Consider the following 18,856-nt stretch of genomic DNA (forward strand, 5'->3'; position numbering starts at 1 on the left):
GTGTTATGATAGCAATTACTTTATTTACAATATAATATATAGCTTAACAATTTCCTAAGCTGCATGTGTTTGTATGCATCTCTGAATATGTTTATTGTAAAGGTGTGTGTTTGTTTTATGTATTTATAGAGTAAAACAACTCGAAACAATCCTTCTATATAAGTCAGACCCCTGAAGAAGTAACGTGGAAGCCTAATGAAGGAATCTGCCAGCCAATGGCAACATGTTTTTTTCTCGGGGTCGGCAGAAATAGGGTGTTACTTTATGAACACAACACAAGAGGGGTTGCAGGTAGGAACAGTCCTGTCCGGGATACACTCCGGATCGCAATCCGGGTTTTCTCTCTGTCCCTCAACGGGCTCCTCACAGCCTCTAGCTGGTTTTTACTCAACTCCTGTCCTGATATCACTCCGCTGGCATGGTGGAGAAGCGGACCTGATTATTGTGATGGTGGCAGGCGGCAGCAGCCAGTGACTACAGACTTCCGCCACTGCTTCCCATATCCGCGTTTTGCCTCGTCTGGGCTACTCTAGTTGCCTCACAACCGGACTACCGAGGGCGCTTGTGCTCTTTCCCCCAACTAAGCAACATCTTCACCGGGATTTCTTTCAAACCAAAACCATATGAGATGCAAGTTCACTGTGAAACTCCGGAGCCCGTTCGGTTCAGGCAGCAAAACTTTTTCTCAAAGGACAACACCGTAACACGGCGGTTGGACTGTTGCTGCTGCCGCTGCTCCGCGGGACAGTGTGTGTGTATATGACCGTAGAGTGCCTGCAAACCTTCATACCTTTGCGGTATTGTTGTTTTTTTCAGCGGAGTTGTTGTAAGCAGCGTGGCAGCAGCTTTATTGTTCAGTTTGGGGCTTGCTCTCGGCTCACTCCGGCTGGTGTTATTTGTGTTTTCGGGAGCGGTTTGTTTGGAAACAGTGTCGAGGAGGGAAGAAGAGACGGTCATTCTCCTAAACATATGACTGCAAGGCTTGAAGCCCTTTAAACCTTCCCGGTTGGTGCTCGCTTCTGCGGCTCTTGTCGGTCGCACCTTCCGTCCGCTGTCCGGCTGCTTGGGACCCTTCACAGGGAAGGACATAGAGGGACACTCGGTAGTGGAGGTGGAGGAGGAGGTGTCCGGAGGAGGAGGAGGTGGCGGTGGTGACTTGACGGGGAGAAAAAGTTCTTCCAAAATAGCAGCCATTCGGCCTTGTGATGGGGGACTTCGCCTCCCCCCCTGCCGGACCCAACGGCAGTATCTGCATCAACAACAGCATGAACCCGGGCGCCGGGAACGTGGGGCCCGCCGGAGCGGTGGGCATACCTAAGCACAGTACGGTGGTGGAGAGGCTGAGGCAGCGGATAGAGGGCTGCCGGAGACACCACGTTACCTGCGAGAGCAGGTACCAGCAAGCGCACGCCGAGCAGCTGGAGATAGAGAGGAGGGACACGGTCAGCCTGTACCAGCGGACTCTGGAGCAAAGGGCCAAGAAGTCGGCCGGCGGCAGCAGCAAGCAACCGCAGAGCAAGCAGCAGGACCAGGAATCTGCCTCCACCACGGAACAGAGGAATAACACGCTCATAGCGGTAAGGACAAGCTCTCAATCACGGCCAAGAATGCCCTATGACACCCTTCACTCACATAAAAACACAAGTACACTCTGTCTTTCATTGCCCCTCCATCTCTGTGTCACCTAAAATATTGGACCCCTAATAAGCTGCACTGCTCTTACTACTTGTTCACCACTGTGAAAACTTGTTGAAAACACGTTCACTGAGCGCTGGCAATTGCTTTGGAAACACACACTTTACTTTTTCAAACCAGAGTGCCAACTAGTGCTTTTGTTTACAAAGGAATCCAGCCTCTCGCTGAACAAAACAGGCTGCTGAGGCTTGAATGCTGCAGGACTTGGAAAATGACAAGCCTGACAGCTGATATTTGATATTTTGCAAGATCAGTGCTGCTTTGTGCTCAAAGGCAGACAGAGCGTTTGGAAGGAAATGCTAATTGTCAAGTTTTCACCATAGAAACTTCTAACTTACTTCTGGAGGCTGGCTGCTTCTTTTTGCCTGAGAACAACTTCTCTTTTTGTGTGTATTTGATGGAAATTGTTCTGCAAGACAGGCAGCATTAGCGTTGCAACATTGCTTCATTGCACTCAACAGTAGGAGTTTATGCTCCAGCCTGTTCAGTAACCTTTGTAACATACTCTGAAAAAAATCAACAGCCTGGACACACAGTGTTGCAAACACCTAATAACAGCCAACCCCTTAATCAGAGCACTATTCAGATGGCTGCTTTATTGTTATAGAGCATATTCACATGGCAACTAACTTTTCGGGATTCATTCATAATTAACTGTGGAGCTAGCTTCACGATAATAAAACTGTGATTACATGACCCCTCTCACAAGGAGGCTCCTCTAAATCTGCATGTCCTTGTAAAAAGAATGTGGCTTTAGCTAATATAAATAAAGTAACTCTCACTATCAGCTCACAGTATTTAACACGCATGCTACAGTGATTTCCTGTTGGTAGGGGGCAGTGCTAACATATGGAGGACTGTTCAGTTTCTTATTTGGATCTTGGTAAGGAGTATATTTTTTTAATTCATGGGCCGATCTTAAAATTGTGTAGACAGATGAGGACAGAAACCTGCAACTGTGCACACCCCCACCAATTTACTCCACATCCTTTGTAGAAAAGACCAAAGGATACATGTCGGGAATGTCAACAGTGTTGTCCCTTTTGTTTAGCCTAGTTCCTCCCCTTTTGAAATGCTAAATCAGGACGACTTTTAATTTCTGAGACGGCTTCAGTTGCTTTTTAGGAGCCACACAAGCCTGACCAGTTACAGCCTGAGAGAGCAGCAGATTTTAAGAGCGCAGGACCTCCCCGTCGAACCTTGTGGACATTAAACCGAACCGCCCATTAGATGGCCGGCAACAAATGCTACGAGAATGAAGGGATTACTGCTTAAAGACACAGTGGCACCCCTCTGCTCAGCTCCGCTCCCTGTTAATGATGGTGACACCTCAAATGCACACACAGCATTCAATAGCCTGGTATTGGTAACCTTTTCAAGTTATTTAGGCATGAATTGTAGGAGGAGAAGAAAGGAAATGAGATGAAAAAGTATCCCGGTCTTTTCCTCCGAGGAACCGAGCTGCAGCTAGATGGCTGTATGTAGTCACTGCAGAAGCAGGCATTCTAGGAAAGCCAAGTGTGTTGGTAATGTAACAACACACACCACATATACTCATGCAACACCCCTCCCCAAACCTGTAGGTGTTGTTTTACGCACTGCTTTAGGAAGTAACTGTTGAGAAGGAGCACTTGAAGGCTCTTCCATTGAAGTTGTGTATGAAGATTTCAGTGTGCTCGGCTAAAATGACACAGATGACTCTTTGGGTGTGTTCTGTTGGTTTCCAGTGTCAGTATGTGCCACTTTATAAAATCTCAGGAATGTGTACATTATAAAAAAAGTAAAAACATGAAGATCTATGTTTTTCTTAGAGATAAAAGCAGAATGATAAATTGTTTTTTCACCTATGGCAGATTGTGTTTATACATCGGAGATAATAGACTTGTAATTCCCTGGTTTACACTTCCTTTTGAGTGATTTTCTTTAGCATTTGGTATTGTCTTCTACATGGTCCCAGTACACTGCGCTCTGGTCTAATAGTTCTCAGACACACCCACATGGTGGCAAGGGCAAGCCTATAATTATGGAAAGCGTGTGTTTGTTTTTATAGGATAACTATTATTGAGAAAGGAAGAAAGACATTCAGAGCTTCTCCCTTCTTTCCCACCATTTCTTTCACAACCTTCATAGTATAGAAGCAAAATACAAAGACACAGCACTGGGATAGTCAATGATTCATTTACAAATTAATAAAGTTTGCACTGTTGACACTGTGTATACTCTGGATTTGATGTCCACAAAATTCAATAAATTATGACATGAAGCAAAAAAAAAAAGGTGTCCAACTTTGGCACATTGCAAAAGCTCATAATTACAGTAACCGTGGGGGATACTGAAGCTGTGTTGTCAATTGCTCGTGCACACAAACAAACCCGTAACTTACAAAGTGATGCTCAAGAGTGTCTTCCACATCAACACAAGATTCACACAAGGCTTATTAATTAAACGGTAAAACTTTTTTTTTTTTAAACTCAGATAAACAGATTTGTGCAGAGGGATGTGCAGGGTTCAAAAAATAAAATTGAAAAATACCAAATAAATATCTTACAAGCATTAGATGTTAAAGCAATTATGTGCACTGGAAAAAAGAAAAAATGTGAAGATCAGAAGTTAAAGCAAGACAGTGCAATAAAAGATCAAATAAGAGAATCTCTATAAACATAAGAAGTTAAAGTGAAAGTGGGCACATTGTACTACAATATATAACTTCATGTTTACAATTCAAACAGTGCTGCGATGGTGTTAATAAGACACTAATGCTGAATTGCACAGTTTGAGGGTTTGGCTGGTGGTCGTTGAGTAAGTCCAATTAAAAAAAAAACATAAATTGAAGAAAATGGGGGCTTATTTAACATAAAAAAACGATATCAAAATATCTGATTTTGGACAAAGATGCATCTCGTGCAGTATCATCCAAGTCTCATGTATCCAATCGCATGCTTAGTACTTCCCAAACACATGTATCGTAAAGAACATACTGTTTAAAACACTTAAGTGCATTACTTTTCAATGCAAGTGCTGTTCATGCACATGTGTTTTAATGAGATATTATTAGGTATTGTCCATCTGTGATGACGTTTTTCTTTCGCTTAAACAAGGTATTTTGTGAAACTTCAGTGACTGTATACAACATCTATCGTGATGTGACTTTGTCTACATTTGGCTGGTTCCCAAAGGGCACAGACAAACTACAGAACAGGTTCTAGTAGCTGTCATGTTTTCACTGAGATCCTAAAGGAAGATCAAACTCGTGACCTTTCAGTTACACACACGTGGCTCGGGGGCAAAATGGGGTTAATAAAGAGCAAAGCTAATCATACTAGTTATAAACAGTTTTCTGTCATGCACACACATACTAATTATGTAGTGTAGGCCTACCTGTTAGGGAAGTTATATCTGCATAATCAATAATTGTTCAAGAGGGTATTTCAGAAGGCCTTGTTCATGTTTAAATCTTTAAATATTCGCTCCACCAGTTCTCACCCCGGAATCGAGTATTGTTTCTGCTTTGGGCTAGTTACCTAAGTGCATAGACAAAGTACAGAACATGATCTAGTAGCAGTCATGTTTTCTCTGAGATCCTGACGGAACGCCAAACTCGTGACCTTTTAGTTACAGGCACGTGTCTCTGAAACAACGGGCAACGGGCCACGGTGTTGCTTAAACACGAGATGTGACCTGTACTTTCTGACAAAACATCCAGTCAGATGTGGTTACCTAATCGCTAACAAGTTTACAGCTGAGGGGCCGAGGTGCACAGCGAGGGGCTCGTTAGTTCCTCTAAAACACAGTAGCTCAGGACAGTCTGTCTTCAGCTCTGCTTGCTCTTTGGCATCCACCTCGCCGAGGAATGTCTCACACACACGAACACACACGCACACACTGTTGTCCTGCTCCACTCTTGGCAACAGAGGCCGGAGTGTGGGCGGCTGAGTTTTCATGATTCCGAGGCCTTCCCCTCTCTCTCTCCCTTCCTCTGCTCCCCTCCCTCTGTTCACCGCTTCTCCGGTTTCACCCGTTAGCACAGCGCTAATGTAGCGTAGATGGCTCTTGGTGGCTATAACATTGTTAGCATCAAATGGGACTGTCGCCCGAGTGCTATATATAAACATCTGAGCTGGCATGGAGCTGACACTCACCAATACGCATACACGCAGAGTTGTGACGTTAATACTGTACCCGTGACATCACAGTCATGCTGTTTTTGACTCATGACACCATGTCTTTCAAGCTCTCCCCTTTTGTCTTTAGTCTTGTGTGCGCTTTGTTCAATTTTTGCCACTTTTTCTTCGTGTTCCTTGTAACCCTTGACCCTCAGTCCCTACACACACACGCTACAAACTCTGGATGTTTTTGATTTGCGGCCACATTCTCTTCCACCTACGCTTATTCACATGTTCTGCAGGAACTCACACACGTTCAGCTCGGACCCTTGAATAATCGGGGGAGCAGCAGTCCCTGTATTTCGGCTGTTGGGGGGAAAGACAAACTCCTGTCCGGAAAGTTTTAGTTACTTAAGATAAAAGAAAGGATCTGTTAACCCTTTGAGCCACAAGTATTATCAGGGTGTTTTTGCGCCCCTGTCATACTTAACTTACCCTGGCTTTGTTGTTCACTGCAACATAGAAGACCTCTCGGAAGAAGCCCAATGATGGCTAATAATGCCGTAATTTTTATGGTAATTTCACTGAGTTTTATCTCATGTGACTGTTGACCTCAGGCTTCCATGAATGTACTGTCCTTTACACGATGCTGTTGATGCAAACTGTTTATTTTTAGTCAATTTAAAAAGAAATATTTCTGCCAGTAAGAGGTTTTTGGTAAAATATTGCAATTTAAGGCTTTGGTACGTCACCTTACGGGAGCGAGGTCCGTGATAAAATGGTAAATCTTAAGATATTTGCTGTTTTTACAGTTTGTAGCTATGATAAATGGTGTCTTTTTTGTGATTCAAATAAAGAAAACCTGCATTTCATGGGCTGTGGGGTTCAGAGGGTTAAATAAATCTCAACGCTTAACACAGTAATTCCAAATACTGGTTTTCCGTCATGCACACATTATTACTTACAGGTGTGGTCTACCTGTCAAGAAGTTGGTATTTGTGTTATAAACAAAATGGTTCAAAAGCGTAGTGCAGAAGGCCTTGTTCAAGTTGCAGTCTTCAAATATTTGCTCAACTAGTTTATGTGCTTTATTTAGTCTTCTCTCCTCCTGACAACTGCAATGAATTTTCCTTCTTAACACTTCCTTTTTTTTACTTCAGTCTAGGGTTACTTGAGAGGTCGCATCCATTTATGTTTGAGTTTTTCATTCGCATTGGCTGTGCCCGGTATCTTTGCACCCGTTGCAGATATTTGTGGAAGTAGTGAAGAATGCTACAAAATCACTTTCCCTTTTAAGAATTTTCCAGACTTATCAAACAATTTGAAAGGGTATTAATGTTGAGCATAGAGTAGCTGCCATCTGTAAATGAGGTTGTTCCAATCAAGATGTTGACTTTGTCACTATTTCAGTTTTATTTTCATTCCATTAACCAAACAATTACCAGATTAGTCAGAAAAATAAGTAATTATTGGTCAAAAATAATCTGCAGTTTTTCATTCTTTTCATGATGCAGCATGTTATTTTTTCTGTCCTTTGTTAGAATTTTGTTCTGCTGCTAGCTTGCGTCACTGCATTTGTGTCAAAGCATTAAAGAACCATCTGAACCGCAGTTACACTATTGAAACTGGTGGGAGCCCATCTTCACCTCCTGTGTACTCTGACACAGACTCTCAAACACTAAAATAAAATATAGATGAGGTTGATATCAGATGCCTAGGTCCTGTGATCCCTACTCAATTGTGTGTGTGTGTGTGGGAGTTACTGAACATACAATACGTGTGTTGTATTCTTAATACATGTGAGTAGAATAAACGTATTGTGCTTGAAGATGTTTGAGTGTGTATAGATTTTCGCCCTCATAGTATTCACTGCACAACTTTCTGTTTCATCATCTAACATGTAGCATATGACATTTGCATTTCATCTGTACATGCCACACACACACACCACAGAACTATATTAAAAACAGCCTTGACCGAGTGCCTGTTAAATATGGCTTTTGCTTTTTTTTCTTCTGTACCAGCACTTTGTGAGGTAAGTGACCACCAATTAGTAATCTGTTCTACAACCAAGTACAACCAACGACCTTGTTAAGGGAGTCCTGAAGTTGGCCACCCACTCTCAGTAAAAGAGCTTTTTTCCTTACACTACCTCTTATGACAAGTAAAATAGAAAATATAATATTTTGTCTTAATTTATAGATGCATACAGTAAGGAGAAGGATGCTTAAGACAACCTGAGTTGTAGTTGCAGCCAGCATTAGGTCATATATTCTTCCACTGTTGGGCATCAGACAATCCCATCATGCTAGTTCCAGCAGTTTTACAAAAGTGTGCTTTAAAAAATAATAAGCGAACTACCTTTATGTTAGCCTAGGAAGCTATGTATTCAGTTTGGATTGTTGGTTTGTTTGTCCTTTAGGGTAAGGGTTTATGATTACCACTTGCCTGATGTTCATGAAACTTGGTGGTAGGGTTTCGCACTGGCCAAACAAGACCCCATCACTTTGACCGGCGGATACACCTAATTAGATTGGAAATGAAATGTATACAATCCTCTGTTCTCGCTTGTCAGTAATTCCTCCAATATTATTTTCTCACTCCAAAGAAAACCTAAATAGGAAATGTACCACTACAACCATCTAATGAAGGTTTAATCATTTTAGCGGACAGCATCCTGTAATTGTGGTCGTCTTACTCATGTTTTTTACTCATCTTTGTACATTTTTTTAGTCTTGCCAATGTTAATCTTGTCATCATTCACCTTATTTGCTACAAGCTGTTTGATGATACTAATCATCCAACTCCCTCCTTTTCACTCTCATGTGATTTGTTGTTCACAAGATAATGTTAAACACACACATCATTTGTCAATAATTAACAATATGTAAGTAGCAATTTATTGTTGTTGGTGGAGTTAGTTTTAACTGCGGTGTACATTTTGGTAGTATAGTGGTTGATGTTTTGTAATACTCATACTAGTATTACAAAATGTTATCTGTTTGGGGCTCTTTATCAAACCATATTGGAAATGTATCCTTGGTGCGCTTTCTAACAGCTCATAGATATCTTATACATGACATGGTTTCCCAAAAACATTGGGAACCCATGGTTTTACATGCACAATGCAAATTAAGATTTTATAACCTAACCTACGCCAAGTTGTTAGTAGGTTTACGCATAAAAAAACTGGCCTGATTTTCATGAAACTGGTTGGAATCTTCAAGGATGGTCCAAGGAAGAACCAAATCTAAATTACGAATACACATTATTTTTCATTCACTTATGGCTATGGGACCAAGTGTGTCTTTCTGGCATTGGGTTTTAATACAAAATCTTAATCTGGCAAACTACTTGAAGTTATAGCTGTCCAATTAATAACACAGATCATTTCCCTCTCAAATGTACTGGAGGAGTAGCAGAATATTGAAGAAAGTACCGTTTTATATGATGTACAGTTCTTGTTTATACAGATTGTTGTGTTGTGGTTTCACTGGGAAAAACCCTGTCAATGTTACGCTGTTTTGATCTGTGTGACTTCCTTTTCTGCTTAGACTGCAGGCCTTTTTGTTTGTGATCCATACAAACAAAAAGCATTCACCTCTCATCAACATGACTCCTCATCTCCTTTATGCACGCACAGTTAAAGAACACTTAGTCAGTGGTGACTGCCGAGGAAATACCACCTCCTCTTTGACGGACACTTTTCAGCTTCCTGCTTGGTGCCAGGCAACAACCCAGTGACCTTCCTGTTCCCTTCCTGTTTGTCTGTTTTAAACTCAGAGTCAATCAGGATCTGTTTCAAAGCCCCTTGCCTGGAAAAAATAATTGTCTTGAACCAAATCATATGATCCCCTTCCACCGTTTCTACATCCACCGGTCACACAGCTCCTACCTCCGTTTGACCTTTCATATTTTCCTTGTTCCTCCCTCCCTACTTTCCTTTCCATCATTCATACCCCGGCCACCTGTGCTTTTTCTTTATCCAGCCCTCAGTCCATCTCGTTGCCCCTTGTCTCCAGTGATCCCTGGTTCAGTCTCAGCTAGCAGGCTTAGCGCTCTAAAGCTCTCCAAACGCAGGTCGGTGGTGTGGAGAAATCCGGCGCTAAGAGGGAATTACCTAACACACGGACTCAAGCAGCACACACAGACACAGGCTGTTACTGTATACCCGCTGATGTACACACACACACACACACACACACACACACACACACACACACACACACACAAACACACACACATACATCTGTTCAGTTAACAGGTCTGTTTAAATGTAGCTTGATGATTTTACATATGTGCACACATTTACCCGTATTCATTTGAGCAAAATGTTGGAGACCGGTATCAGTCGCCTCTTCCCTCCTTTGTTAAATGACATTTGTTGTTCTTTCGAGGGCTAGCCAGACCCCCCGCACCTTCCTATTGAGCCAGTGTCATGAATTTTTTATGAATGTTTGTGTGAGCAAGTGTGTGTGTGGGGCCCTCAGCTGCATCAATAGCCATTAGTGCAGCAGCCGGGGTGATTGTGCCACAGTGGCTGCAGTGCAGGAGGAGAGGGAAAAAAACGACATTATCTGATCATACTGCAGAGGGCAATACGGAGGAGAAAAGATGGGGCGAGGACACGGCAAGCAGAGCAGGACAGTGAGGGAGGATATTAAATGTGTGGTCGGACAGTTACGGCTGACATGGTTGCTATGCCGATGTCTGCTAACTGATTTATAACAGGTGATTTCAGAGTGGAAGTCCTATGGTACTGCAGCGGTGGGACCTACAAATATGACAGTGATTGACTGATGGCTTCTAATATTGCCTGAAACCACACCTAGAGCCAACACGTGGTTGAAAAAGAGCCGGGCTAGATGTTGTCAGTGTCAGCTGATTTATTTAGCCTTACACCGGCCTGAATCTGAGTATGGTGTTCATTAAATCTCAGTTTTTTAAAACAATGTTTTGTGCATTGTTCTCCATTTTTGTCCTTGGAAACGGTAGTTAAAGCTCACTTATCTCTGGGTCCACTTACCTACTTTGATTTCATCTTGCCATAAGCAAATTGTCTGTAGTGTGACGCAGTTGAACATGCAAATGGCCCTTAAATAAAGATTTTTTTTTTTATGAAAGAGTTTGAATGTTGGTTGACTATTACCGATCCACTTTGGAGTCTGTTCTGATCTGATACCTGCATTCAATACATGTCAACTAAATGCATAAAAACAGCATTTCATTTTAATTAACAATGAATTGAAATGTAGTGCACTCTATTTGAAGTTCAGGTTGAGTCCTCCTCAGATAATTAACAAGTGTAGGAGTTTATATAGCTCAAATAATTCCTTGAATGTTTCGAAAAACCCGAACAAACCAAGTGCACAGCAACGTCTAAAGAGTAGATTTTTATACCGGGCGACTGTGGCTGCGAGTTCTTTAATGGGAAAGTTGTGGGTTCGATCCCATCCCTTGCTGTCAAAATTTTGATGTATCCTTGGGCAAGATACTTAACCCCAATTTGCTCCTGATGGCATGGCCAACGTTGTGTGAATGTAAGCTTACATGGGCAAATGCCACATTGCTCTGTATGAATGGGATGTCATTGACTGAATGATGACTTGCAGAATGTACAGCACTTTTAGGGGTCATAAAGACTGGATAGCGCTCTATAAATACAGAACCACACACGTGTTCATACGATAATTTCAAAATGTTGTGGCAATGGCAAATTGAACACGCTATCAAAGCCAGAATGCCTTGTGCTTTTCCAAGTCATTTTGCTTTTAAACTTAATGCACCAAATATTTTTATCCAGGGTCGAGAAAAGGCTATCAGCAAACGTCATGTCAAGCAGGAGTGTTCAAAATTTTCGAGACGTATATTCAATGTTATGTTTTAGAAATTCTTGAAATTGTTGTTGGGGAAAAAGGTCACATTTGTAAAATTGAAAAAATTTTTACTAATCTGGAGCAAAGTGAGTAAATAGTCTGTGATGACACTTCAGCATAAAAAGAGATGTAAAATCCCTGTACAGATGTACAACTCCCCTTTAGTTCCTCTGTCTCTGTGGGCACTTACTCTCTGTTCCATTCCGTTGTACTTGTTTTGGTTCGTGATGCGTTGAGCTGTGTTTGGTTATGCTGAATACTCTGTCAGCAGCCTGCCTGCAGATCACTTCCTGAATGTTTCCTAAAATAGCAGCAACAACGATCACAACCAAGGAAACACGCCAGCTGCTCTCTGCAAAACCACACTCACTTTCTGCTCACTCCTTAGTCTGGGTTACAAGGATTACCATTAGCTACTTTTAAACACTCAAAGCAACAAGTTAATCCAAACTGTATTTGCGGCAGCAATTCTTCTATGCTTAAAATTATAAAAATAAAAGTAACAGATCGGAATAAGGAGTTAAAAAAGTGTTTATCTCTAGCACTTCCTTGACAGAATAGAATATACTGTATTTGCCTTACAGGTGATACCAGAACTGACTACATGTGTAAACTGGTACCTTTACACCATCATATTAATCGCCTTTAAATCTAAACCTTTCATCTTACACCCATACCAGCTGTAGTTCATAAAGCTCCTCGGAAAATAAAGCAACCTTTTGTTTGTCATGGAAAATCTAGAATGTCTAAAATGAATTAAAGCAACACAAATTGACCTACAGGAACCAGGAAGGAATCATATCAGGATTATCAGAGGTATCAGAAAAATAGAAGTGTCAGCTTAGTAAGGGAAGTCAACTACTGTTACACAGATCATCAATAGCATTAGAAAATACTTCAATCATGCTCCGAGTTAGACAACAAGCCAAATATGAAGCTAGAGCTAGCAAACATGAGCCTTAGCTTAGCTCACCTAGCTGCAACAAGTATTCAATTGATCAATTAGTCAACCAACAGAATTAAAATCCCCAATTATCTTTGATAATCAATTAAACGTTATCAAATAATAGTAGTTTTTATTGGCATTTTCTATTTTTCTTGGTTTTCTATCATTTACAAATGATCATCTTTGGGTTTTGAACTGCCAAAAAAAGATTTTAAAGACATAACCTTGGACCGAGAAACTATGGAGGACATTACAATCAAGAAATGGCCACAATGATCTGCAGATCATTCCATAATATAAATAATCAATAATGTTAGCCCTATTAGCTTAGCATAGAGACTGGAAGCATCTAGCTTGGCTCTGTCCAAAAGGAAATATCACCCCTTTTCCATTCTAATTATTCTAATTCAACTATCATATTGCTGTTCTTGTGCTTACCCAATAGAACAAGCTATGATAATTAGTGAGCATCAGAGGTATGCTGATGGTATTACTCTTAGAGAGAGACAAGCTACCAGTCTTTATGGCAAGTTAAGCTAACAGGCTGTATTTTCATATTCAAACAGCAGATATTAATTTCATAGAAAGCTCACATAAAGTCCGTGCAGCTGGAGTTGTTTATCTTGCTCTCCCAATCACATTTTCTATTTAATATTGATCACATTTGCCTTATCTATGTTGCCCAATCCTACTTTGTCATGATTGTGATGCAGAGAATGTAAACAGAGCGCTGACGGTTACGTCTACATTCCTGCTAGAAATAGTGACCATGCTGGACCGTAGTTGGGATGCCCAACATGTTATTGTGTGGTTATGACATATGACCTCGTAGTTGGATGTTTTTTATTTTCCGTTTTGTAGATTTGGTATCTACGTCACAGAGAATCTTTCTTTTTTTCCTTGGCGTCTCGTAGTCTGTCTTTTTTTATCTCTACCACTAACTGTGTCCTTGCTTAAATTCAGCTTCGTCTTTCTTTCTGACATTCAGTGCCTCTTCTTTGCCTGTTTTTTTTTTTTACCCCCCTCCACCTTTTAGTCTGACTTCTTCTTCCTCAGCTCCGTGGTTCTGCCCGCCAGCATCACAGTACCTCCGTAACCTCTGCTTTCTGTACTAGTCCTCCTTCTTTCCCATCTCTCTGGACTCTATTGGGAAGCAAACACCAGCAGATGTTTCCCCTACTGTCTGCTGTCACAATTCACTTCAGTGTTTCATGCAAAGGACTGGAACCCACAAGATCAGTGCAAGGTAGCAGAAATAGCCAAGAAAAAATACATTTCCCTGAAGAGTTTGAGGAGATTTGGGTCAGACGGTTTTGTCAAGTGAGCTTTGTGGAGTTAGCAGCTGAAACCTTTTGGTTATAAAGCCCCAAAAAGTCTTTCATTTTGGGAAAAGTTTCAAAATGCAGAACTTCCCTGCACATAGCGAAAAGAAGAGATTATACTCCTTTCCAGCTTTGTAATTGTCACTTATCCCTCTTCTTGACAGTGAAGAGTGTGGGATTCTTGTTTTATTTTTGGCTTGTTGACAGTTAAGGAGCCATTGGGTTTTTTAATGGATGCTTAATGACTGCTGCACAAAACATAACAAAGAAAGCCCCTCGAGGATCCGTACTGTCAGCCAATGTAGGCCCCCGGAGAGACGGAAAAGTCCTAATCTTTGTCATGCACATATGCTTAATATTTTGGTACATTAACAGTGTATTTTCCACACCATTGCTTTTCCAGATCATTACACCTGTGTGCTTAGCGAAAAACAACAGCATGCTCTTTGCAAATACAAGCTGCTCTCAGTATGCAGACAGACAAAGATTCTCTGACTTTAAATGCTGGAATCGGAGTCTGGAAATAGACCATATAGGTGACAGGACTGATCAACGCCTACCAGGTGATGGCCGGTCAGACTAAATACTACATTTCAGCGGGTTTCAGACATGGCAATGGATAGAAGTAACAAATATAAGCAGCTTTCAGAAATACACTCTGTATTTGTTCACAGCTTATGAAGAGGATCATTCTACATCCTACTAATGCTAATGTTATCTTACTAAAATACTGCAGCATTTTTATTATGACGGTCCAGACTGAAATAACTATTAGACCCATTATGTTTGACATTCATAGTGCCTTGAGGATAATCCCTTTTGTGTTTGGTGAACTCCTCAAAATATTTCTCTAGCACCAACATTAGATTTAGTCAATTTCACTTATGGCGTGAAATATCTCAGTAGTGACGTCGATGGATTGGAACATTATGTGCAGGGTTTCGGTTTATTTCCAAATACCTGAAGAGTTAACAACATTCCCATCACCCCTAGCTGCATAACTCGTTAACTACCAATTGCGAAATATTAGCATGCTAACATGTTGAGCTAAAAAGGTGAACGTAATAGCCATTATACCTACTAAACACTAGCTGGAGAGTCTTAAGCTGCATCCACTTGATACGTTATTTGGTCATTGCTCAACGTGAGGTTTGGCGTGGTGAAAAAAGTTCAGTTTTAGTTCTATGGTCACCTTCCTTGCTAGCTTGTACCGCTTTATACAACTATGTTTTTATTGGTGGCACGTCGCAAGGTCAGCGGTAATGAGGTCAAAGTAGAAATGATTGACTTTGGCGCAGCAACAGTTTGGAGTAGTGCGCGACACAGAGGGTAGTGCTTCCACTGCTCTCCCCATAAAAACACAACCGCAACGCCAGCGCAGAGCCGTTTGGCTGCTCGTCGCTGCTTTAAGGTGAGGACCACACACAAAACCAGTTTCCGATTTGCTTGAAAACAATGGATTTTTTATTAATTTCTTGAACATATTTTGCTCACCCTTAACCCCCAAGGGAATGAATTCTTCAGCAAAGGAAGTTACAAATGGACCACATATTTTAGCTGTGTTTATTTGCCAAATCAACCATGGCCAAAGAAAGGACTGTTGCTGCCTTGAGCAAGGCACCGGACACCTCCAATCCCCCCTCCTCATTGCTCCCCGGGCCCTGCACAATAGCTGCCCACTGCTCCTAGTACTAGGATGGGTTAAATGCAGAGGACCAATTTCACTGTGTGTGCTCTGCTGTGTGCATGTATGTGACTAATAAAGAGGGTTTCATCCTCCGATTCTATCTCTTCTTAAGCTGTTGTGGAAGTCCCAGAGACGACTGTTGTACCAGGTTTAAATATTGCATCTCTAGGGGATGCCTTTTAGTTTTTTGTATTGACTTTGTATGAAATGGCCCAAGGCAAAACAAATTGCCTCACACTTGGTATCTCCTTTAGTCTTGTTTCGTTCAACTTCCCGATTGATTTCCATAAAGTATATGTAATAACAACTTACTATAGGATGGTAATGCAATATATAATTCCACTTGTCATGACTGAGACTTATCCGTAGTTCCCACTCACCAACTGTGGTGTATTATCTTTGTGAGTGGCAGTTGAGAGGGCTCCCTGGTTCTTTCTCATCCTGTTCCTTTAGACTCTTGCCAGCATCGTGATCAGGTTTCAGTTTGGACAAAGCCTGAATTATACATCAGTGTTGAGGTGTCGCTGTGGCTGATTCATTCTTACCTAAGCTGTACCTGTTCTCTGTCAAAGCATCACTGCAAAGCTAGATTACAAGTGTTGTACATTTATTTTAATAGTAATCACATAGTGTAGAGACTGCCATGGAAGTGCCTTTGCTAGAAAGGGAATGTATTTAGACATATAGGAAACAACATCGTACCATTTCACTTTGTTCACCCTTAATTCTTCAGCTCTAGCCAAAGTGTGCCAAGTAATATTCTGAACATTTCAAAGACTCAGATTAGCTTTGACTGCCTTGGACCTGAGTGGGCCAGGCAGCCACAGTCTCTTGTTCGGGAGCCTTTTAACTCTGCAGTATAATCTGCTCTGATTATCGGACCTGAATGCCCTGAGCATCAAAATGATCCTGTCGGAGGGTTCTAATCTTCCATCAGAAGTCATGGAAAAACCAGGGGAAAAAAGAAACTGGGACGGGACTATTTGTGAGAGTGTTTCGCTCCTGAAGAGGGCAGGTAAAGGAAACAGACTCGGGGATACGGCAAAGAAATGGCACGGAGCCCGATTTCGTACAGCTGCACGTACACATGAGCTTCCCATTAGCCCCCCCCTTTTTTTCTTCTTCTCTGTCTGTCTCTCTCACTCTTTGTCTTTCTTCCTCTCCCTTTCTGTCTATCTCGCTGACTGTCTCTCTGTGTCTTTCTCTTTGTGTGTCCGTCCCCCCTCCACCTCCCCTTCTCCCAAGTGGCTGTTTTTGTGGATTGTTCTCCCCGCCGTTGTCATAGCGACTGTGATGCAGACCGCCTGAACAGGCTGCCTGTCTGCTTGGATATGTCAAGTGTGTGTGTGTGTGTGTGTGTGTGTGTGTGTGTGTGTGTGTGTGTGTGTGTGTGTGTGTGTGTGTGTGTGTGTGTGTGTGTGTGTGTGTGTGTGTGTGTGTGTGTGTGTGTGTGTGTGTGTGTGTGTGTGTGTGTGTGTGTGTGTGTGTGTGTGTGTGTGATAAAACGCCAGAGTGCTCTCGGCTTAGAGAGGAAGTGTTTGGAGAATTATGTAATGTCCTCTTTTTTTAAAGGGGGAAAAGTAAAGAAGAAGAAGAAAAAAATCTCTGTCTTTGTCTGCATATTCAGTATACTGGGGGGGGATAGGGGTTATGAGTGCCCCACACTTAAAGGAATGGGTGTTTTAGTAGCTTTCTGTAGATATTTAGTCTTTTAGTAAGTACGATACAGTTTTTGACGCACACCGTCAAGCTGCATGTTGAAGCGAGGCTCTTTCCTGTGTGTAAAGTTTCCATGAAGCTGTTGGGCTCCGTGCCAGCAGCCACCCTGTATAGCTGAGGGAGGGGAACGGGGCAGAAAGGAGGAGTTGAACAGTGGGATGGGATGGGATGGGAGGGGAGGGGGAGAGTGAAAAAAAAAGAAGAGGGTGGTAAGAATTTGGGCTCGGCGCCAAATGGGAGGTGTGTGAATCCTTGTGACGCCGCCATTCTCCCGCAGAGAGCCCTCTTATTGGACAACATAAGGGGGTCTATAAATAGGCTCCTAATCTGCGAAAGTGAGAGCTAAAAATAGAGAGAGATGCAAACAGACAGACAGAGGGGGGTCAAGAGAGGTAGTGTTGAGCAGTGTGATGAGTTGTAAAGATTAGTGAAGAGCCAAAAACTTTTGAAAAGTCGGGCAAAGGGTGAAAAAAAGTGAAATAAGAAAACTCAACCAAGGACATCAAAGTCATAAATAATGAGTCCTGGTTCTCTTTAGACCTACTGTCACTTTAAGAGACCATTACGGTGTTTGTTAAAGTGTGAACCCATCTTTTATGAAGTCAAACCCATTTAAAAAAAACTCCCTATAAGTTCCCGAAATAAAAGGGTTACCTTGTTGGGCTGCACAGAATAGTTTATTCATTTATTTTGGCATGTTGATTCATTTTGATTCAATGTTGTTTTTTCTGCAAAATTGCCGTTAAAGTTTAGGTCTCACTAATATTATCATTTTTATAGACTTAGATTCCATTGGGGGCTGTGTAAGAATTATCCAACCATTTCCCAAAACTCCAGAGCATTGTAAAGCTCTGTTGTGATTGGTCAATCGCTTGGAGAGGTCCCGACCCTGAGCGGGACAATGTGTTGGAGCACTGGCCAATAGAAACACAGGTGTATAGCGTTTTTACTATGTTAGGGAAGTAAACAAAGGAGTGTTGTTGTTGTTGACAGGTAACTTCCTACAACATTCATGTCCATATGGTGTTTACAGTTATTGTGTATTGTTTTTATTACCTTCATTTGGCCTTTCACATCTGAAGTCTACAACCTTTAATTCATGTTTTTTGTGTACATCCCAAATTGTGCCTAAAAGGAAGTAAATGAAAGAAAAACTATGCAATAATAGGCCTAAAAATAGTCAGTAAAAATAAGTACTGCAGTCAAGGCAATAATGAGTTCCTTTTTTTTTATCCAGTCATCTTGATAAACAAGCATGGATGTTGTGAAAAAGATAATGTCAGTGCTGTGATTATTTGCATTGAAAGATTGCAATTCTCTTTCTGAGAAACAGATACAAGCATTTTATTTTGCGTCTGGATCACTGGCCTTACACTCCCCATATCTGGTTGAGTAAAAACTCCAAAAATCAGTGGGGTGAAAGTGAAAACAGCAAGAGTTCCTCCCTGATCTTTAACTCTTAAGATCAACTTTTTTATGTCTTTTAATCTCCTCTTTTCTCCGACCTC

The 18,856-nt window shown here is 41.6% G+C and overlaps 1 protein-coding gene across 1 annotated transcript in view; it reads left to right on the forward strand.

Moving 5' to 3' along the window:
* The first annotated feature begins 517 nt into the window (after positions 1–517).
* The window catches only part of maml3 (mastermind-like transcriptional coactivator 3), a 111,379-nt gene continuing 93,040 nt past the window's right edge, over positions 518–18,856 (forward strand). The window contains exon 1 of the mRNA XM_063883505.1: positions 518–1,577. Coding sequence (XP_063739575.1) covers positions 1,206–1,577 — 372 coding nt within the window. The 5' untranslated portion in view covers positions 518–1,205. The remainder of the gene's footprint in view (positions 1,578–18,856) is intronic.

Source organism: Eleginops maclovinus, chromosome 5 (assembly GCF_036324505.1).
Source record: "Eleginops maclovinus isolate JMC-PN-2008 ecotype Puerto Natales chromosome 5, JC_Emac_rtc_rv5, whole genome shotgun sequence".
NCBI classification, from domain to species: Eukaryota; Metazoa; Chordata; class Actinopteri; order Perciformes; family Eleginopidae; genus Eleginops; species Eleginops maclovinus.